At 34.9% G+C, this 22087-nt stretch overlaps 4 protein-coding genes across 6 annotated transcripts; 2 read left to right on the top strand and 2 right to left on the bottom strand.

Moving 5' to 3' along the window:
• The first annotated feature begins 936 nt into the window (after nt 1-936).
• Nucleotides 937-7809, top strand: LOC107945058 (uncharacterized). 2 transcript variants are annotated; one of them, XR_005922244.1, is made up of 4 exons: nt 942-2955; nt 6313-6455; nt 6552-6626; nt 6839-7809. XR_005922244.1 is itself a non-coding variant. In XM_016878887.2 (2 exons), exons 1-2 carry the CDS (start codon nt 2394-2396, stop codon nt 3182-3184), a joined length of 597 nt encoding a protein of 198 aa, XP_016734376.2. In that variant the 5' UTR covers nt 937-2393; the 3' UTR covers nt 3185-4809. The 2 variants fall into 2 exon arrangements, 1 of the variants encoding a protein (XP_016734376.2); XM_016878887.2 differs by lacking the exons at nt 6313-6455; nt 6552-6626; nt 6839-7809 and adding an exon at nt 3150-4809 and having other exon boundaries at nt 937-2955.
• A 3063-nt stretch (nt 7810-10872) lies between these two features.
• LOC107945057 (ER lumen protein-retaining receptor erd-2.2) lies at nt 10873-14681 on the top strand. Its single transcript, XM_016878889.2, has 6 exons — nt 10873-11452; nt 12646-12845; nt 13522-13662; nt 13745-13825; nt 14202-14326; nt 14435-14681. The coding sequence occupies exons 1-6, from the start codon at nt 11230-11232 to the stop codon at nt 14481-14483; spliced, it is 819 nt and encodes a 272-aa protein (XP_016734378.1). The 5' UTR covers nt 10873-11229; the 3' UTR covers nt 14484-14681.
• A 326-nt stretch (nt 14682-15007) lies between these two features.
• On the bottom strand, nt 15008-17119 carry LOC107945055 (type III polyketide synthase B). Its single transcript, XM_041108268.1, has 2 exons — nt 16308-17119; nt 15008-16171 (listed from the first exon to the last, which is right to left on the bottom strand). The coding sequence occupies exons 1-2, from the start codon at nt 16489-16491 to the stop codon at nt 15165-15167; spliced, it is 1191 nt and encodes a 396-aa protein (XP_040964202.1). The 5' UTR covers nt 16492-17119; the 3' UTR covers nt 15008-15164.
• Nucleotides 17120-17218: 99 nt separating this feature from the next.
• LOC107945054 (COBRA-like protein 2) lies at nt 17219-20825 on the bottom strand. 2 transcript variants are annotated; one of them, XM_016878883.2, is made up of 6 exons: nt 19534-20825; nt 19180-19259; nt 18642-19098; nt 18367-18541; nt 17992-18254; nt 17219-17717 (listed from the first exon to the last, which is right to left on the bottom strand). In XM_016878883.2, exons 3-6 carry the CDS (start codon nt 18997-18999, stop codon nt 17425-17427), a joined length of 1089 nt encoding a protein of 362 aa, XP_016734372.1. In that variant the 5' UTR covers nt 19000-19098; nt 19180-19259; nt 19534-20825; the 3' UTR covers nt 17219-17424. The 2 variants fall into 2 exon arrangements, with proteins under 2 accessions (XP_016734372.1, XP_016734371.1); XM_016878882.2 differs by lacking the exon at nt 19534-20825 and adding an exon at nt 19361-19512 and having other exon boundaries at nt 18367-18526.
• Between the last annotated feature and the right edge of the window lie 1262 nt (nt 20826-22087).

Here is a 22087-nt window from a genome sequence, read left to right as displayed (position 1 = left end):
TAATAGAGATTAAAATGTAAAAAATTATATGTTGAACTTTTATATTATTGAATTGTGATCATGATGACAATATAGTATATGCTGTTGATATTGTAAAATAGATGCAATTATTTGATTGATTTTGCTTCCGACGTTATTGATGGTACATTTTCTCTTTTTGATGTTTCTATGCATGCTTTGATTGATCTTGGATCAACTTATTCATACATTTACACTACATTAGTAGTTGAAAGAAATATGCTAGTAGAATTGACATAATTTAACATTAGGGTAACAAACCAATTAGGTCAGTCTGTAATTGTCAATAAAATTTGTAAAGATTGTCCACTGAAAATCCGGGACCGTGAGTTTCCAGCTAATCTAATGTTGTTGTCATTTGATGAATTTGATATAATTCTCAGTATCGATTAATTAACTTTGCCTGATGCTATGGTCAACTGTAAACAGAAAAAATATAATTGTAGTGTAGGGACAGTGAACTGATAAATGTTGAGGCAGATTTGACTCTTCGATGAATATTATATCAGTTATGTCAGCAAAAAAAATGTGAAGCGTATTTAGCTTATACTTTGGATACCAGGGTATTGGGATCTAAAATAGAACAAATTCTGGCAGTTCAAGAATTTACCGATGTGTTTCTCAAAGAATTGCTTGGTTTATCTTCTGAAAGGGAAATTGAATTTGCAATTGAAGTAGCGCCTGATACAGTTCCGATTTCTATTGCATTGTACAGAATGTGTTTAATACGTAGTAATCATTTTCCTAAAGTAATTATCTATTTATTGATTCAACAAATTTAGGAAAAGAAAATTACTTGTAAAATTCTTTCTTCTCGTATATATAATCCTCCATTTGGTTTATTTTATTTTTTATAAATGTGTATAAATTCAAGCATTCCTCTAAACCACGCGCTTATGTCATTAACCCTCAAATAAAAATAAACCCAAAAAAAAGAAGGAAAAAAAGAGAATTAGAATAAGATGGGCATGCCACAAAATAGAACAACAATCTGACAGTAACCTAGAATCAATTCAACTGCAATTCAAAAGTAATCTTTTCGTAAATAAATTTCTTAAGCCCACCTTCTCCACCAAATCGATATACCTAAATATTTGAAAAAAAATTCATGTTGTATTTCCATTGTTTTCTTCGACATTTTCTCTCTGTTGCAAGAGCTTCGAGGACGAAAAATTTCAAAGAGAATGAAGCTTTTTGCGTAGCAACAGGGCTACATCAACCGTCGAACCAATAGCTTCAGATTATCTGGGCTGTTGGATTCGTCTTTTGACAGTGCCATTAAATCATTTGCCGCCATTTTCTGGCTTGTCCTCTATGGTCTTTTTTGTTTAATCAGTTTGCTGCTCAGCTATCGCTTTTTTTGCATGGTCTTCTTTTTATTCTCCATTTCTTCTACTAGCTGACAATTTCTCACTTGTTTTACTGACAATTCTTGCTATCAAAATCACATATCACCTGTTAAGATAAATATTGTTTGTTAAGTCAGTTACTAGAAGTTAATGTGGTTAGTGATGTTATTATTGTTGTTAGCAACAATATTCCTTGCAGTATAAATGCCCTAGCTCAAGTATTCTCATGAGGAAAAAGATTGAATGAAAATTGAAACTTTAAGCATTCTGTTTCTATCTCTGTTGCATTATTTAACATGGTATCGAAGCTCCCTCTCTTTACAGATTTTTGAGGACCTATGGAGCATTCATGACTGTTCCCACTGCACCAAAAATAGTTTCTAATTCAGTTTTTGATAATCGTTTCTTTTCTACCAAGAAGATTAATATTCTTCTTGATGACTCCAATTATCTACTATGGCGCCAACAATTACTACTTGTAATAAAAACTTACAAGTTGCAACATTTTCTTGATCATCAAACTATTGTTCCTCCATCAATGATCTATGATGAAAATGGTGTGCTTCAAGAAAATCCTGCTTTAGTGTTGTACGAGCAATAGGATAGCGCGCTTGCATCTTGGCTTCTTTCTTCTATTAGCCAAATTGTGTTACCTCAACTTATTGGCATGGATTCCAGTGTACAGATATGGATATGCTTGCTACTATATATGGTAGTAAGACCATGTCTACGTTAATATTCTATAGACGTGCTCTCTATTCCTAGCGTAAGGGAGATTTATCATTGGAGGATTTCTTGATGAAGGTTAAAGGCTACTGTGATAGTCTTGCTAATTATGGTGAGATCAATAATGAGCATAAGCATGTTACTGCCATTCTCAATGGTTTATCTCCTGAGTATGAATAAGTTATAACTGTCATAATAGGAAGTCAACTACCTTCTAGAGTTCGAAATATTTCTACTATGCTTCTTGATGCTGAAGCATGGATGTAATCTACTATAGTTAAGATTCCTAGTTTAGCAAATATGGTTTCTCATCAACAGATTGGTTCAGTGGTAGATAGTGATTCAACTCCTACTTATCATCCTACTTCGGGTTCTTCACGTGGCCGAGGACATGGTCGCATGTCTGGCTCTCGCATTCAGTGCCAGCTTTGTGGAAAAACATGGCATCTTATTGATCATTGCTATCATAGGTTTGATGCTAAATACAAGAGTACTGGTTATCGGTCTCCACAAGAAAATGTGTGTATGCTTGGTAATGGATCATTAATGCCATCGTGGGAGCTTGTATTTAGTTTACTAATGTCTTCTCCTACAATGGCTTCATATGGAAATTGGGTTTTCTCACCTTCTCCAACTCTTGCAAATGTATGGTTCAACCCCTTTTGTACAACATTGCAGCCTAAAAGTGCTTCAACAACCACTTCTGTCTTGAGTCCTAATCCTCAAGCTTATGTTGCTACGCCTGACATTGTTGGAGATAATGCTTGGTATCCAGACTCTAGTGCCACACATCATCTCACTCACTCAGCTTCAATAAGGGAACAAAGCACTCCATACAATGCCCCAAGTAAAGTGTATGTAGGTAATGGATTTGCCTTACCTATTCTCCATACTAGTCAAACATCTTTACTTCCTTGTTCTCGTCCATTGTATATGAGGTCTCTCTTGTTTGTGCTTGGTAGTATTAAAAATATGATGTCTGTGTCTAAATTTGCAAAGGATAATCATTTGGTGTTTGAGTTTTTTCCCACTAAATGTCGAGTGAATGATTTGCAGACTCGAGATGTGCTTCTTCAAGGATCAATTCATGATGGTCTTTATAAATTACATTTAAATGCTGCTGTCAAATCTACTGAACCTGCTACTTCAACACAGTGTCTTACTACTGTCAAATCCGTTCCTTTAGTTGTATGGCATGCTAGACTAGGGCATTCATGTTTAGTTACACTTAAGAAAGCTTTGACTCATTGTAATGTACTTGTGTGTGATAATAAAAATTTGGTTGATTGTGTTGCTTGCCATCTAGGCAAAGAACATAAAATGTATTTTTTTGCTTTTAAATCTGAATACACTGCTCCTCTTCAAATGGTGGCTCTAGATGTTTGGGGGCTAGCTCTAATATGTCCCAATGGTTTCTCTTATTATGTTGCTTTTACAGATGTTTATACTAGACACACATGCTTTATTTTTTGAAGAAAAAGTTAGATGTTGCTACAGTTTTTCCCAATTTCACCAACAAGCTAAAAGAATACTTGGGGTCAAATTAAAAGTGCTTCCAATAGATGGTGGGGATGGGTTTCAAGCATTGAAATGGTATTTGTCACAATGAGGTATCTCTCACAGGCTCACGTGTCTTTACACCTCTGAGCAAAATGGTATTGTTGAGCGAAAATACAAACAACTTGTGGAATTTGGTCTTTTCATGCTGGCTCAAGCATGCATCTTAGAGTGTTAAACCTGATTATCTGGTAAACAAGTTACCCTATTTATCTCTAGGCAGTATCTCTCATTATGAAAAACTTTTTTGTGTTAAACCTAATTATCTGCCATATAGAGTTTTTGGTTGTTTATGTTTTCCTAACCTTAGGCCTTATAACACTAACAAACTTAAATTTCGATAAGCTCTATGTATATTCTTAGGTCATTCTCCTCAACATAAAGGTTATAGGTGTCGAGATCCTTCAGGTAGGGTGTTTGTGTCTCGTCATGTCACGTTTCATGAGAGTATTTTTCCATTTAAAAGTATTCTACATACATCCAAGTTGTCCAATAGTCCCTCAACTGTATCATCTAGTTCTAAATTAGTTATAGTTCCATCATCTTTAGTTGCAAATCAAGTTTCACCTCACGAGTCCACAAATTTATCTTTTTCATCTAATACACCAATGAATTAAGCTTCTGTATCAACTTCTCTTAGTGTGTCAACATCTTCACCTTCTAATAGTGTGTTATTTATTTCCCATCTACCAACTCAATGTCCAACTCAAAGTCAGCCACTAATACTCATTCTATGATTACTCATAGCAAAGTAAGAACCTTTAAACCAAAAGCATATGTCACTAAGGTAACTAGTTCATCTGATATTGTGCCTACTGATGGTTTATTTGCTACTGTACCTACTGATATTCATAAAGCAATGAGCTTGTCTCACTGACAAGGTGCAGTGAATAATGAGTTACAAGCTCTTCTCAGAAATAATACTTGAAGCCTTTGCCCTCTCTCGCCTTCTAGGAGATCAATTGGTTGTAAGTGGTTGTTCAGAGTGAAGAATAAGCTTGATGGGTCTGTGGACAGGTATAAAGCAAGGCTAGTTGCTAAGGGGTTTTCTTAACATGCTAGTTCTAATTTTTTTGATACTTTTAGCCCTGTGGTTCGAGTTGTAACAAGACAAACTATTTTGGCAATTAATGTTATTAATGGATGGGTGTTAAGGCAAGTTGATGTGAATAATGCTTTCCTTAATGACACATTGACTGAGGAAATTTATATGGATCAGCCACCAGATTTTGAGATGCACGGAGTCAAAGGAGAATAGTGTGTGTGTAAATTGAACAAGGCATTGTATGGTTTAAAACAGGCTTTTCGAGCCTGGTTTCATACCTTGAGGCAACATTTGGTGGAGCACCTTGGTTTTCAAGCTTTTAAAGTTGATCCATCACTGTTTTTTTGAATGGTTGATGCCTCAATAGTTTTTTTAATGGTGTATGTAGATGATAGAGTTGTGACAGGTAGCTCATCTGAAGAAATCAGCCAGATCATCAAGCAACTTCACAACAAGTTCTCTCTCAAAGACATGGGTGAACTTCACTTTTTTCTGGGTATAGAGGTTCACTGCACCTCTTGTGGTGATTTGTTTCTCTCTCAGAAGAAGTATGCTTCAGATTTGCTTCATGGCACAGGTATGGTTGCAGCCATTGCTACTCCCACATCTATGGTAGGCACTCCCAAGTTGACTGTTGCAAATGGTAGTCCACTTGTTGATGTTCATGAATATCGGAGTGTTATTGACAAACTATAATATGTGTGCATTACACAACCAGAGATTGCATTCTGTGTCAACAAGCTTAGTCAGTATATGAATGCACCTTATGACACTCATTGGAAGGCTGTAAGTGTTAAGGTTTTTGAATGGCATTATGAATTATGGTTTATATTTCACAAAAGGACAGCTTGACCTAGTTGGCTATTCTGATGTTGATTAGGCCTCTACTGTTGAAGATAGAAGATCAACTACAGGCTATTGCATTTATCTTGGTTCCAATCCAATTGCATGGTGCTCCAAGAAGAAAGTTGTTATGTCCAAATCCTCATCAGAAGCTGAGTATCGAAGCCTAGCAAATTGTGTTTCTGAGTTGTTATGGATAAAGCAACTACTAAATGAGATTGGTGTGTCTGTAAAACAACCACTAGTTGTATGGTGTGATAACACATCAATAGTGGAAATGGCTGCAAACTCTACTCATCATGCTAAAGTGGAAATTAATTATCAGTTTGTGCGTGAAAAAGTTCTTGACGGCATGCTGTAGATCAATTTTGTTCCATCAGAAAGACAGGTGGCTGATGTGCTCACAAAGTTAATTACACCAAAACAGTTTTCTACTTTTAAAGAAGCATTGCGAGTGTTGTAAAGTGAAGATCAATTCAGAAAAAAGTTAGAAAACCAGGGAAATGTTAAGATAAATATTGTTTGTTAAGTCAGTTACTAGCAATTAATGTGGTTACTGCTGTTATTATTGTTGTTACCAACAATATTCCTTGTAGTATAAATACCCTAGCTCAAGTATTCTCATGAGGAAAAAGATTGAATGAAAATTGAAACTTTAAGCATTCTGTTTCTACCTCTGTCGCATTGTTTAAAATCACCCATTCCATTAGTGAAAACCAAAAATCTAAATAAAGCCTCAAGGCAAAATGCTGATGGTAAAATTTTATTGTCCAGATAACATCATCTGAAGTTATACCCAGAAGATGAATCTGGCCCCATGTCGACTAAGAAACCTGTTGTTGTGGAATCCTATGATGAGATTGTATTCACAGAACCGCCAGAGAGTTTTTTAGCTCGTGTTACTTTACCACCGCCAGGTTTATTCCTATGCCTTCTCTTTTGAAGTTTTTTGTTTGGTGTTATGCTTATGTTTCATGAGGATACTTCTAAATTGCTTGCAATATCAACTGAAGATGAAGGTAAAAAGAAGAGAGGTGACACCAAGGACCATCCCCTAAGCCCGTGGTTCTTGAATTTCTCGTCAGCAAGTAAGCAAGCATGGTTTTTACTTCCTAGGATGAGTTTCATGTTTGTGAAATGTGAAATGTGAAATGCAAAGCATCTTTACTTTTTCTGCTTCCTGTTACATTTGGTTTGTTCACAAACTTGTTCACTGACATCTTTTCAAAATAATTGGACCATTATCACATAGAGATGTCAAGAAATTCAAATGTTTGGATATTTTAACTGGAATGTGTAGGTACAAGCTCATATTGCTAGGCTCAGACGACAAATTAGCTTGACCGACGGGCAGAATCAATAGTTCACCACTCTGAATAGTGAACTTACAATAGTCCTGGAAATTTTGAGACTTCCACTTCCAGTTTAAACTGATTTCGCGGCAAAGGCACGTGATACCATAGTAATGTAACTGAGATATGTATTTTCTAAGACTTTTCATGGCTTTTAAGCTCTGTACTAATAAAAGCATGGCAAAAGGAACAGTATCTACAATTTCTTTCTTTAATAGAAGGTAAATTCACTAATTGAAAAGCACCAGTTTCTGCCTAGTGCTCCTTGAAGATATACAAGTATAAACTGCCTGAAAGTAAAATATAGTGGAAAATAAGAACTAGTCCTTAAATTTTAGATTTTTGCAGTTTTCTGATTAGATGCGGTGCTACAGTTCACTGTCATGCTAGGAAAATTCATGACAATGATTTAGTCTAATCCCAAAAGACTAAGAGTTTAAAGTGGCAATAAGTTGTTTTTGAGGGACAGAGGAACAAACCAAGAACTATGGGCACAATATTTTAACTATTAAATGTAAAAGAAGCATGATGATAAAGATTAAAATCACGTCTTTTGTAAATATGACCAGCTAATTAAGAAAAATTCATATCATCTTCTTTTTGCTTTTAATGGTCTTTGTTTATTTGGTTAGGTTATGGCCATTTGCCAGAGGATGCATGACTGATGAATCTTTACTATTCTGCTATCAGTGTATCAGTTTCTGGTTATAGATGGTTAAAAAAATTGTGCTACTTGCTTAGTTACTTTTGTTTCAATGTTACTCTGAAAGTGGTAAACTTGTATCATATTATCTACTAGACTGCCATTTATTTGTTGCACTTGAAACGTGTCATTAGATCTGAAATTTTCAATAAAGCTGCCTGATCAAAGGGCTCTCCCTGGATACTTAAATCAGTCCTTGTGAATGCTCTTCTAAATTATTGTATATGGAAATGGGGTCCTCAACCCGTTGTTGTCAATATCATTTCAATATGATTCCATTGTCGGTATCATCTAAGTTTTGCAAATATATTGTACAGCCCTATATATATCCTTCTGTATTTTTCGAACACTCCTCTATTTGTATTTTTGAACCAATATGATGACTATCTTGGTCGAATTAATTGTTCCATTACAATGGACTTATCATTTGAGGATTATTAATATTAGGAATAATACTAATAAATTTAATAATTCTTAATAATATATAATCCAAAAAATAAAACACTAATTTAATAATTACATACAACATATTCAAGAATATTTTTTAATAACACTAACAACATAATCTTGGAAAAAAAACCCTCATACAATTAATTGAGTTCTACTAAAGAGTGATTTAAAAAGTTTTAAGTGTTTTCATGGATTTAGGGTTTGGATGTGTGAAAGGATATGATAAAAATCGAAAATTGTGATTTATAGAGTTTTAGAGAAATTGGACGAGCAAAGTTTGAATTATGTTCTTACAATTGATAGGTATCAAGTAGAGGTGTCTATGGGTTAAGTTGAAGCCCGGTTTTAAAAAAAATCTCAAGCCCAATGCAAAAAATTCATATTATTGTTTAAAAATTAAATATTATTTTATATTTATATATTTTTATAATTAAATTTAAATGATATTTTAAAATACTTAATTTAAATTCAAGTTTACCCAAACACAAAGAGTTTTGCCCAAGTGGAGTAGGCTACTTTGTCCATGGATAGGTTTAATGTCAGGTCTAAGGTCAATAAAACCATCGAGACATTTGTATTAGGAGTCAAATTACATTTTACCCCTTATACTAAAAAATGAGCAAATTAGCCCCTATACGTAAAAAAAAATTCAAATTAGCCATCTATTTGTGCTGTTAAGTGATGATTTAGTTGTTTTTTTTTCAAAATCTTTTAAGTGACATAAAATTAATGGATGAGTAATATTAGGTAAAAGTATCACGGAGGCCCTATACTAAGATTCGAATTGTATTTTTCCCTCTCCATTAAAAAATAGACAAACTAATCCATGTGTACTAGATCAAATGGCAAACTAATCATTTTGTTAAAGTTTTTATCTATTTCTATTGTTAAGTGTTGATGTGACTGGTAGAGAAACTAGATATGACAAAATGCTATGTTAATAAATATTTTAAATTATAAAAACCCAAAAAACAAATAATCTTTTTAAAAAATCATATCCAATATCAATCTAAAAAAATCATAGGAAATTATTTAAAAATTATTAAGATTTATAAAAATATTGAACTTACTAAAAATTATTAAAAACATCCATAATGAACTTGAACAAATGATTGTCCATGTTCAAATAAACATGAATAACCTTTTGTCTAGATTCATTCTAGAGTGATTTTTTAAAATATTATTAAATAAGTATACAAATTTATTTTAGAATTATAAGTAAGTTTTAAATTTTTAAAAATTAATAATTAAAATATTATGAAAGATTAAATATAAAATAATTAAAATTTATTAAATATATATTTTTATTTTTATTATGTGTCAAAATGTGAAACTGTTACATATTATCATGTTATTGATTGTTAGTGCCACGTCAATATATTTTAACAACGTTAATCATATATCTAAAAGGAATCAATTTGAGTTACTATTTGTAAGTTTAAATACTAATTAAATCTTAGAATCTTCAAAGTTTAAGCACTAATTAAATATGAAGTGAATAAAAATCGTGAAATTAATGTACTTTGTATATATTGTTAATTTTAATATACTTACCCTTTAAATTATAGGCTTTTGGGCAAAGTGTTACAAATAAAAAATTGGTTGGGGTAGTGGGTTTTGCAAGGTATCGGTGGAGAGTGATAGTTTGGCGGTAGCTAGAATGGTGAATGGGGAAAATACCGTGGGCAATAATTTGGCTTTAATGAGGAACATAAAGGAACTCAGTAGACAATGACAGACGCAAAAATTCAACATGTTTTTCGTGAAGCTAACAATGCAGCTGACATTTCGGCGAACCAGTCATTAGCAAAGCTCCGTGATTACGCATCTATGCAACACCATCTTAAGGGCTAGGAAGAATCTTAATAGGAGATGTTACACCGTGTTTTTTTACTTAAAAATAAAAATAAAAAGTACTATAAAGATAGAAATGGGTAAAAGTAGGAGATGTTACGTCTATTAGTTAAAGTAACACATTGGTTTTTTACTTTAAAAAAAGTAAAAGTAGGTAAAATTATTATAGGAATATTTATATTATTTCAAAAAAATAGAAGTGAGCAAAAGTACTATAGAAATTATTTTTATATTAATGGTTAAATTGTATTTTATTCTTTTTACTAATAAAATGAACAAGCCAGTCTTTTTACATTAGATTAAAGAGTAAGTAGATCATTTTTGTTAAAATTTCACCTATTTGCACGGTTAAAAATTAGTGTGGTTGATGAAATAACCAGGTAATAACATGTTATGTGTCACATGTACCTTATATTAACGTACATAGACTAATTTTTAATAATAAAATAGATGAACTTTTAAACAAAAATACAAAGACTAATTTTTTACATTTGAGTAGAAAGAAAAAAAATACAACCTGACTCTCTATATAAGAACCTGATAAAACTTTTATCAACAGTAGAAATATATAGTGTAGAGCCTTCACCGGAGCTACCTTTCATTGGTCTTTAGGTGAATATGTTTATTGGGCGAAATGATTAGGCGAAGTTAGAATCATTTAAACCTCCCCTAGTTTTAGGCATAATAAAATGCGTGTTTCATTACTATGATTTGCTGCTAAAATATTCAAAATTGTTTTAATATTTAAACATTTATGAATCTCCTAAAATCCTCAAAATACATTAAAAAAATTAAAAAAATTCAACATACCTTAGTACATTTGATATTCCAAATTTGTTTTGGAATAGAGAAATTGCAAAATAACAACAACGTAACAAAAGAGTGGTGGTGGTAATGAAAAAAGAAGAAGACGAAAACAAGAGAATGGTCGTGTGGGCGGGGGAGGGGGGGGGATCAAAGATGGTAAGCTAACTCTCTTTTTAACTGTTTGTTGGTCAAACTCCATCGAAGTCAGAGGGAGATATCCCAAAGTCAAGATTTTGGTTGATTACATTATCCAAAGTGTAATGTTTTAACACTAATTTAACATTGTAGGCAAGTAGTTTAATTATTGGTCACCAAACATAATTTAATTCAGATCCATTATTCCAAACCCAATACAAAACCCCCCCAATTTTTTTTAATCTGATTTATTATCGGTAAATTTAAGATATGGATTAGTAGGAGAAAAATTAATTCTTACGTCAACTCCCAATAGACTCGCATTAGCAATCCACAAATCCCAAAATTTTCCCACGCTTTCTCGCTTTCTCGAGAACAAAGAAAAAAAACATGAGGGTACAGCAGAGGCCGATCCGCGCGCTGTCGATGTGGGTGAGACGACAGCCGCCGAAGGTGAAGGCTTTTTTGGGGGTAGTATCGGGGATGGCAGCGCTTGTTCTTCTTCGATTCATCGTACACGACCATGACAATCTCTTCGTCGCCGCCGAGGCTGTCCACTCCATCGGAATCTCTGTCCTTATCTATAAGCTTATTAAGGAGAAGACTTGTGCTGGTAATTACGAATAAAGCTCGAATCTTTTTGATAAAAGAATTCTAGATTTGTTATTAGAATTGTTTTTGATTAATTTGTAGCTTAAACTTAATACATGGATGCTTTTACCCTAATTTAGTAATTTAAGAAACTCATGAAGGGTAATGACTAATTTGCAAAATTTTAAAGGTTTGGGTTTGGTCTTGTGGCAGGCTTTGATGAGAAATTATTTTATTTCCGATGCCTAGAATTATATATATATTTGGGGTGTTAATAATCATTATAGGGTATCATATCAATTTACATTGAAGGGTTTCTTCTTGATGCAAAGTGAAACCATTTTTAAAACCATTTTTTTTTTGCTAGTTTAAGGAAGCTACATCATCAATCTTTTGGATAAGCCTCTTATGCTTCATTTGGTAGCAATAAACTAATTTCACTTGGTAATTTTTAGTCACTCACATGACTTCTTTTGTTTTAAGAAAAGGGGAGGAAAGTTTTTAACTTATTTTGAAGATATCTTTTTTTACTAAGTTTTGCTTCTCCTTTTAATTTCAAGTTTAAATTTGTACTAATTATTCTTTATGTTATGACAAAATGTTTTTTTACTCGTGTAATAATAAACCTTTCTCTTGTGTTAATACACTAAATAACCAAGCAAGGTACTAGAGAATTACAAGGGCCTTGTATGCTGCAATGTATGATTTGATCGAAACTAATATTGTGCAGATTAGGAATGGGAAACTATATTCCCGTTCAATCAATATGCTAAATAACCAAGCAAGGTACTAGAGAATTACAAGGGCCTTGTATGCTGCAATGTATGATTTGATCGAAACTAATATTGTACAGATTAGGAATGGGAAACTATATTCCCGTTCAATCAATATGCTAATTCTTTTTGCATGAGTATCTAATGCAATTTTTAGGGTTTCCCCTAACTGTACGTATGACAAGAATGTTTGATTGACAAATAAATGTTGTTTTTGGAGCACAAATACTTGTTCCCTTTCTCACATCTATGACAATCCTGGTATGCTTAATACTTTTTGGTTGTTAAAATGCTGTATGCCTATTAGTCTTGGTCAACTGTTTACACGACATAAATGATTGAATTAGGTAACCCTAGATTATTGGTTAAGCATGCAAAGAAAGTCTTTGTTGACAAAAATATTGGTTTTACTCATTCAATAAAAAAATTTGAATGGTTGCAGGGCTATCGCTCAAATCCCAAGAGCTAACAGCTATCTTTTTAGCTGTTAGGCTGTATTGTAGCTTTGTCATGGAATATGATATACATACCCTACTTGATTTGGCCACATTGGCAACAACTTTATGGGTTATTTATATGATCCGTTTCAAACTAAAGTCCAGCTACATGGAAGACAAGGACAACTTTGCTTTATATTATGTTGTGAGTTTTCATCAGTCATTTGAACTCTTATTTACTTGCAATTATATGCATGCAGCCCTGTCCTACATATTGTTGAATTTAGAAATGAACCATATATCCTGTTTTTCGTGTTTTCCTAGTCAATAGATGGCCATGTTTTGCAGTAGAGCCAACGCTCTCTATCATCTGAGGTGTATGTAATCTTGAAAGTGCTTGGTATGCTTACAGAAGCAGATTGCTAATTATTTTCTCCAATCTATGATGGTAGTTTTCAGGGATTTCCTGTTGGTTTGGAGATCTGCATATTCTTAAAAAATATAAAACTTTATTTCTTTTCAATCTCTGTTTCTTAAATAAGACATCTGCGTATTATTTGAAATGCTTTGTTCTCTTTTTCTTTTTCACGTGTTGCTCTTTAGATCAGTGCTGGTCTTCTGTCTATTGAGTTCTCATTTGTCTTCAGTTGTTCTTAGTACTGTTTGTTTCGAATTCCAATGTGAAAGTCACCTTGTACCTCATCCTTCTTGTTTTGATTTAATAAATACTGTTATGTAACCAATTGAAGAAAATTATTAGCTTGTTCTTGTTGCAACGCATGGACATACATATTAATTGCACAATTGTCCTCTTTGTTGCTCAAGTGGATTTTCTGAGCACATTCTTGAATTCATAACCTGACTTTTGAGTTTGAATGCAGCTTGTCCCATGTGCTGCACTTGCCCTATTTATTCACCCCTCTACTTCTCATAATCTAGTGAACCGGATTTTCTGGGCATTCTGTGTATATTTAGAAGCTGTTTCAGTTCTACCCCAGCTGCGAGTGATGCAAAATACCAAGGTATAAATTACTTAATGATAGATAAACATTTAGAAGGTTTATTTATAAGATTACCATCTCTAACTCATCTTCGTGCTTACAGATTGTTGAGCCTTTCACAGCTCATTATGTATTTGCACTGGGTGTTGCAAGGTTCCTCAGCTGTGCTCACTGGGTTCTCCAGGTTTGATCTTGCGACTTGAATGTGATTGGTTTTGGTTATCTTTTTTTTTAATGTTTAGCAATTTTGAAATTGAGGCCTAGTTGGAGCATTAAATGGATGCTAGTCTGTGGTTAAATTTTGTCTGCTTTAGAAATAATAGACAACTTGAGTCTGCTTGATGAACGATCCTGAAGGTCGAATTGATTGCATATTGCCTAGATGAGTCTGGTTCTAGATGTTCATACATGTCATTTCAGTTAGCTGCATTTTATGTCAACATAAGTAATTCTGCATGGAGGGGAAACCTCTGTATGATGCTGATTGGAGAAGTGTCATTGTAAATTATTGTGAGGGCAATTGCATTCAGATATTAATTCATTCCTACTGCTTTCAACAGGTTTTAGACAGTCGAGGACACTTGCTGGTAGCCCTGGGTTACGGATTGTGGCCCTCCATGGTTCTTATTTCGGAAATTGTCCAAACTTTCATTTTAGCAGACTTCTGTTACTATTATATTAAGAGGTTGGTTACAAATACATTATAATGTGTGGTATACAAGTATAATAACTAATACTATAGTCTGCCGAAACATTGTTAATGTTTACTTATATAATCATTTATATTTTGCAGTGTCTTTGGAGGGCAGCTTGTTCTCCGTCTTCCCTCCGGAGTAGTTTAAGTGAAGATTCTGTTTTGCTTTGATCGATGAGCTTGTTTGCCGAAAAAAGTATTACTCGGTTAAAAATGTGACTAGGCATCCTAGTTCAAGTTCTGGTTTTTGCTCTCGACATGTTTCTTATGACTGGAAATTAGCGGATTGCTTGTAAATTTCGGGGTGCAGAAACTTTGGGTGGATATATATTGAAAACATTTCGTAGATGGATTGATTTTTTTCGTCAAATGCTAATCTTTTGCTTATATGAAGTTAATTATTGTAGACCATTCCTACATGTGATGATATGCATTGGCTCTCAGCTAGCGTACAATTTTTAATCTGAAGTAATAATCTAACAGGTCTGGATGGAAATGAATAGAAGTTCTAGCTTACAGTCCCAAAATATACTTTAACAGAAACTGGCTTTAGATGATTATCAACCTTCATATTTTGGAGACATTGAGAATTCACTTTCCCACCTGTTTACAAGATTGCATGTAAAAAGATCAGTTTGGCTTAAGTTTTTAGAGAATCAAATGACAGAATACTAGAAATAATAATCGTATAGATTTAGAGTATTCAGTTTCGTAGATTCTTTATGAAACATGAAATGCATAAGGTCTCCTTTTGCATGCATGATAATTGATTTTCACTATGATTATATAATAGGAGATCCAACTTCTTTGAAATTGTAAGACATTATTCTTATACTGTTAGGTTTCTTGCAAGAATACCCTCGAAGGTAACCCCAGGTCCAAAAGCTAAAATCAATCCCCATTCACTCTCTTCTTCTTGGCTCTCTTTCTTCTGCTGCTTCTTCTTCAAGATCTCTTCTATCATGTATTCCAACACATACACAATTGTGTTACTGCTAGCATTTCCATAATCCATCAACGCTCTTCTACTGGCACTTAGTTTCTCTGGAAACAAATCTAGTCGTTTTTCTATTCTGTTCAAGATTGCAGGTCCACCAGGATGAACAGCCCAGAACATCTTGTTGTAGTCCTTGTCAGTCAATCCAACGGTTGCCATCAACTTCTCACAGAAACTTTCAACGTTATCTTCAATTATCTGAGGAAGCTCCCTTGCAAGCTTGAAACTAATCCCCTCTTCTGTAAGTTTCCCATCAATCGTCTTCTCAGTATCAGGCAAGAAATTCTGCATTGCAGTGTGAAGCTCAAAGAGAGGTCTCTCAATGCTCAAAACTGGATCAGAGCCAATGATCATAGCTCCAGCACCATCGCCAAAAAGAGCTGCACCAACCAGATCATATGGTCTATCTGCACTTGGAGGTTTGAAACCAATAATGGTAGTTTCAGAAGTAGCTAGTAAGATCCGACTTCCGGGATTGTTTTCGGCAATGTCTTTTGCTACACGAAGGCCAGCTGCACCCCCAGAGCAGCCCATGAAATAGAGCATCACACGTTGCGTCTCAGGGCTGAGTCCAAGTCCTTTGGCCAAGTAAAGGTCACCACCAGGCAGCCGAGCTTCACTCGAGGAAACATAGACTAAGTGGGTTAAGTCTGATATAGGCCGTCCCCATTTTTTGATACAAACTCGTGAGGCTTCAACAGCCATCTCCGTGACAGCATCGTTACAGATATCCAATCGTTGCTTCACAGTGGGGAGTCCTTCAATGGCAAGCTCTGGATACTGCTTCAGGATTTCTTCTGACATTACCACATACCTTGTTTTAACAGTAGTTGTTTTGCCTGCCAAGAGCCAAAATGAAGGAAAATATGTTAAATAACTGTTGCTTAAGTTGAGACTGAAAAAAGGAAGAGGGGAGAGGGGAGACTAGCAATATAGCAAGGAAAATGAATCAGAGGTGGAAGTTGGTAGTGTTACAGAGTCGGCTTAGCTTCTTCCTGAGATCTGGGTCATCGCAGTTGGTGTTCTTAAAATACCCATCAACCAGAAATTCTTGCATGACAAGCTGGTGAGGGAAAGCCTTTCCCAGAGCCAGAATTGTGGCTTTCCCAGGGTTCACCATCTTCGGGAAACCTTCTTTTGGTTCCTCTTCACTCCCCATATTTTCTTCCCTGAAACGTTACTGAATTTACTCCCTCGGGAGGTTGTATAGGAACTGTTTTACCTGCAAAGGAGTATTGATGGTATGCTACTCTCTCTATATATTTATATATATATTTTCGGTGCTTCTGCAAGCACAGTTTTTTAGAGCAAGCTTAAAGGGAGTTGTGGATTATTCTTTCCTATTAAGAAAAATGAGAAAGGTGTCATTATTATTATATTGAGAAAGAGTCGTTGAGAAGTAAGAACTTCATGCAGTTCATTTTAACAAGCGTTGGTTGGGGTTTGGTTCGAGGTTTAAATCTGCATTTTACTGTATTGATAGCATGGTAGGATATGTCAATTGCTATGTAAATATGTACCCAAAGTCCTTAATTTATTTGGTGGAGTTTTGCCGATAAAGAAAAACAAACCTGCCGGGCTTGAATCATTTGCCAAGATATTCTACAATCTACTCCAGTGCTTTTACAGTGTTGTTTGATCTGTCAAAGAATGCCTATGAGGAAAAGAACAATAAAATAACAAAATGCAGTGATGACAGGATTTAGTTCGTCTTCCCCACATCACTGCATGTAGATTTGATCGTCACCCCCCGGGTACCGTTACCTTATATCAAACATATTCTCCGTCAGCCTTGACTTGAGTTCAAGTTTCATATTTTTTCTTTTTAATTAAGGATTCGTGTTGGATTCAAAACTAAAAACACAAAAGCTAAGCATACAAATGAATAACTTTAAGCTGAAATCTTCACCTTTCAATGAATTATAAGGATTGTTGTAAAGGATTCCTAATATTTTTATAAAGGATTCGTCTTTGTAACTATACTACCCCCCAAAAAAATGCCTTACAATGAATTTATGGGAAAAAATAACAAAAATTCCCACCAAGTTATGATTTGGTGAGCAAACATTCACAGAGATTTTATTTATCCATATCAAGTAAATAATCTCTTGAAAGTCAGATAGATGCAAAGAAGAAAAACTGGGTTAGTAGGTTTCAAGCTGGAGCTGACATTTGGTAGCATGGGGAAAGTGTCTGGAAGAGGCATTTGACAGTCTTCACCATTGAAATATATTCTTCGAGGTAGCGCCCATCCGTTTCTAAGTGTAAAGGAATCTAAATCCTTCCTTAGTAAAATCTGTGTGGATACTGCACCCACTTTATCTTCTTCAGCATAGAGTAGCTCATCATTATAGTACTCAATCCCCCAAAATAGAGCAACCTCATCTGCAAGAGTTCTTCTTAGAAAGAATTATAAAAAAAGTAGGAAAAATCCATCGTAATGACCAGGATTCGGACACCTCCTCAGGGCTAATGGACTCTCTTAATGGAGAGTCTTTGGTTCTAACTGAGGGAAGAAGGCTTGAGGGGCTTGTGCGTTCCCAAAGAGGACTTTCAATGTAGCCTAAAAGGGATGATGGCCAAAACCCCGGCACGTGAGGTGAAGGGGGAGATATGTCTGAATCCTGGCCATTGGAACACTACTGTAAACTGGAAGTACCTGAAAATCCAAAAGAGGGAAGCATTGTACTGTTAAAGCTATATGCAGTTGTACTCTGGCTGAAACCAGGATGCTGAATTAGCACATTCCAGTTTGAATAGTTTCTTTCATAATTGTAGTTTGAGATGGTCAGCTTCACTTTCCAATGTGTAACGTAATTTGTCATTATATGCCAATGAATTCGAACTGGGCACATATGGTCAGTGCACTGCACTATATCATTATTATCAAATGAATCGGATTCTGGTTCACTATAACCTTCTCTGGCATTGCATGAAGAAACAAAAGATGAGTGTCGTTAAAGCTTGGAAACTATAGCTAGGAAATAGAGGTATTTTGGTTTTGAATTACAAAATGAAGACAATTATAACCCACCTTATGCATGAAACTGTGTTTTTATCTGCTTCTCTGCATCCACAGCTGCAAGTAGGGCATGATGTGATCTTTGGATTGTAAAATGTGGAGAGTGAAACACAGCATATAGGTGCTTGATTGGCAACAAAACTCGAATAAGTGCATGTTGATTTCCATGTTCCTGGTGAACACATGGCTTTCATTTCAAAATATTTATTTACCTCTAAATCTCATGGAGAGCTTTTCAGTATTTAGTGGATACAATGGTGAATAATGAAGTTAAATTGAATACTTACTATAAGCTTGGAGTTGTCTTTTACCCCCAATATCAGAATAAACTGAGGGATCAGTGTCCTCAATTAAGTCACAAGTATAACCAGGGCCTGGAGCCATTAAAGTGAGATTGATTGGTGCCTGCACATTCGGATTCGTCACTAAGTTTCCGATCGTCATTTCGAAGGATGAGAATGACTTAGAAGGATTGATAGCCCAAGCAGCAAGAAGACCACCATGACAACAACCATCTGGCTTGTTTTCTGATAACGCATCCGGCATAAGATCAGCAATGACAGGGCTTTTCTCGCAAGAGTGCGGCGGTGTTTGGAACTTGAACGATGAACAGTTCCCTTGTTTAGTAGCAAAAGCACCTGCCATAGACAAGATGGTCTCATTCTTGGCCCATGTCCAACCCAATTTCCAACCAGGTTTATCAACATGGCGATATTGATAATAATTTTGAATTGTTACCCTTGCCTGCAAACCAGAACATCCTGAGTAATCACATGGTGAATGAGTGAAATGAAACCCTGCAGTGATTATGAATAATATACAAACCACATAGCCTTCTGGTATCCATTGATTAATGTCAAAAGTAACAGTAATGTTGCCATTGGGATCCAAAGGATCATAGCAATCTGCAAGCCAGTAAGAAATGCAAACAATATATCATTAACATTAATTGATAGTTTCATTTATTAAAAAGTATAAGAAACAAAGAATGAGAACTGCTTGATGCCTGATAAAGTGCAAGCAGCGATTAACGATATCAGCATCAAAGCAAGTGACCTTTCAAGAGAAAGAAACAGCCCCATTTTTTTTTGGGAAACAAATAGCAAAGTAGAGATATGGGGTTTAGATATTAAATTGAAAATTTGTGACGGAGTATGTATTGTGATGTTAGTTACTAACAAGGTAGAAATGGTGTGGTTCCATCTGGTTAAAACCCAAATCCTCATCATTTTCACAATGCTGGGGTTTGGACAAACTAGAATCATTGGAGAAATCAGAAATGGATATTAAAAGACAAATCCCAAATAGCCAATTAGAAGATTCCTTGAAGGCCGGAAGCATATTAAAGCAAAATAGAAAGTCCTTTCGGTTTTGGAATGACATTGTTCGTCCTTTGCGACATCAACTGTTGAAAACCAGTTAAAGATAAGAAATCATCACTTAGCAACAAAATCATCATATTTGAAACTATCATTGACTTGGAAAACATGTAATTGTTGTAACTACGAATAAAGGTTACTGAATATATACGGTTGACAACCCAACCACTATGAAGCCCTAATGTCTTTTTGTACATGTTGCGACATTGTCGAATAATAAGTAAGATTATCGTCTCCACAGGGACTGAATGTAAGTAATTATTTATGAAATTTATCAAATGACAAATCAGTGAAAGAAATAATCAAAAGTAAATTTAGTTAACTAATTATCTTAAGTAAAATTACAAGTATGCAAAAACAAAAGAAAGTGTTAACAAAGAATAATAAGCAGCAAATCACAAGATTAATTACTATGACGCAAAGGAGCTAGATTAATTACTTTCGCTTAACTTGAAATTATTAAAAACAATGTTAATGAAGTCATACTTTTTAACCTTTAAGTCTCTTTAGCATATTATGTTCAATTAACTTCAAAGTTTCATAAGCAAACATCATATTTAGAGGTTATGTAAGGTAACAATATTGTTAAATATCACTACTAATTCCATAATTAAGAGATCAAACATGCACCATTCAAATATTGCATCTACTAATTACCTTCTTATTTGGATTAAATCACTAGTTCATATGCTTCCCTAAATTAATTATGCATGAGTAAGCATGTTCACATGATTTTATTTGAATGCATAAACAACCAAAGTACATAACAACACCAATAGAGTATTAATAACATAAGCTAAGGGATTGCAATCAATCTAGCATCAACAGAATTAAGTCATTATCATTAAATTGAAAGCAAAAGAGTAAATGACAATCATGTTTATCAACTTTGAACAAAGTAAAAAATTAAAGGGAAAGAAACTAGAAGCTGATTCTGGTGATTTTCCGTGGCATTGCTCATGTTGCTTTTCCTCCTTTCTTCTCCTTTGCTCCTATGCACAACTATTTTCAAAATGCCGAATTTGGTTGCTCTAAAAAATAAACCTTTGAATTGCTCTCTCAAACTCGTGTGTTGCTCTTTCAAATGTGGTGTGGGTGAATGATTGATAGCTAGTGCCCCCTTTTATAGTAGTGAAAGCCCCTTGAGTCTTACTATTTTTAGCATGATCATCCCTTGAATTTCTTCATGTAAGTGGCCGACCCTTGATTTGTGGAAGAGGAGTGGACGACATGCTTGCTAAGGTGAGGGAGTTGCTTGAAATGTGGAGAGAGGAGGATGGTCACCTTGATTTGTGGAGAGGGAGATCCTTGATTCTCTCCATATTGATTTGGTTGTTGATTTAGGTGATTACCAAGTCACATGGATGGTTTGGGCACCTCAAGTGGACAATTTGGGCTCCTTCCTCCCTTAGTGGACTGTCTAGATTTGTTAACCCACTTTAGAGTTGGATCAAGAGGAGTTCTGAGGTCTATTAAGCATCTTTGTGCCATCCAAAGATGACACCACATCAGTCCACTCTCATAGGGCTTTTGCTGTAGAGATGCTGCAGCACTGAGCATCCATAAGTGGGTTTCAAATCCATCTTTCCTTCCAATGTACCAACTATCTTCAAAACTGCAAAAATCACGTGTTTAGCATATAAAGTGATCAAGATAACAAATTTACCTTAACATTATCCAATAGGACAAAATTATAATAAAAATTACGAAATTTGTTATCAACTACTCAAAATTTACATGAATTATTAGTTTAAAAGTACTGAAGATAACTCTATATTCCAAAGTTATTAGTACATGCTTTGAACTTTGAGGCATTGATTTCATTAGTTTAATACATTATAACTGTTGACATAGTGTACAACAAGAAGGGGTGTAGGGAGAAGTAGGTGGTGGTGCTGAGGAGGCCGATTCACCTCAAGGGGTGGAGAGTCGGAAAGGAACAAAAACATAGGCTGATTGCTAGGATAGAAGATGGTTGTGCAGAGAAACTTTAAAGGTTCAAGAGTCGACCCTTTCTTTATCGTTAGAGGGTACTTATAAGGGAGGTCCTCGTGTTCGCTAGCATGACATGACAGATTGTTATGAGGAAGGTTGTCATCATGAAATACATGAAAGATGTGCATTGTAGGGCCCATTTTGTTATGCCTTCGGTCAGTACAAGGTTTTTTGTTATGTCAGGTGGTTCCCTATTGCCTCGAGGGTGTGTTTACACTTGAGGAGTATTCACACCTAAAAAGCGGGTGCCTGTGTCACATGTTGCGGATCAAAGCCCATGACCATTACGTACAGAACGTCCCATAGAGGTCAACTGATTAGATGGAGCTCATTTGACCCGTTTGAATTGGCCCAACTCG

This window comes from Gossypium hirsutum, chromosome D12 (assembly GCF_007990345.1).
Source record: "Gossypium hirsutum isolate 1008001.06 chromosome D12, Gossypium_hirsutum_v2.1, whole genome shotgun sequence".
NCBI classification, from domain to species: domain Eukaryota; kingdom Viridiplantae; phylum Streptophyta; class Magnoliopsida; order Malvales; family Malvaceae; genus Gossypium; species Gossypium hirsutum.
This window is presented reverse-complemented; position numbering and strand designations above follow the sequence as displayed.

Coding starts and splice junctions, on each gene's coding strand:
- LOC107945058 (XM_016878887.2), top strand. CDS start 2,394: ATGGTTTCTCATCAACAGATTGGTTCAGTGGTAGATAGTGATTCAACT. Junction 2,956..3,149: donor CCCAAGTAAAGTGTATGTAG/GTAATGGATTTG, acceptor AATGATTTGCAG/ACTCGAGATGTGCTTCTTCA.
- LOC107945057 (XM_016878889.2), top strand. CDS start 11,230: ATGAGGGTACAGCAGAGGCCGATCCGCGCGCTGTCGATGTGGGTGAGA. Junction 11,453..12,645: donor TAAGGAGAAGACTTGTGCTG/GTAATTACGAAT, acceptor GAATGGTTGCAG/GGCTATCGCTCAAATCCCAA. Junction 14,327..14,434: donor TGTTACTATTATATTAAGAG/GTTGGTTACAAA, acceptor TATATTTTGCAG/TGTCTTTGGAGGGCAGCTTG.
- LOC107945055 (XM_041108268.1), bottom strand. CDS start 16,491: ATGGGGAGTGAAGAGGAACCAAAAGAAGGTTTCCCGAAGATGGTGAAC. Junction 16,172..16,307: donor GAAGAAGCTAAGCCGACTCT/GTAACACTACCA, acceptor GGCTCTTGGCAG/GCAAAACAACTACTGTTAAA.
- LOC107945054 (XM_016878882.2), bottom strand. CDS start 19,436: ATGGGGCTGTTTCTTTCTCTTGAAAGGTCACTTGCTTTGATGCTGATA. Junction 19,099..19,179: donor GGATACCAGAAGGCTATGTG/GTTTGTATATTA, acceptor TCTGGTTTGCAG/GCAAGGGTAACAATTCAAAA. Junction 18,527..18,641: donor AAGACAACTCCAAGCTTATA/GTAAGTATTCAA, acceptor TGTGTTCACCAG/GAACATGGAAATCAACATGC.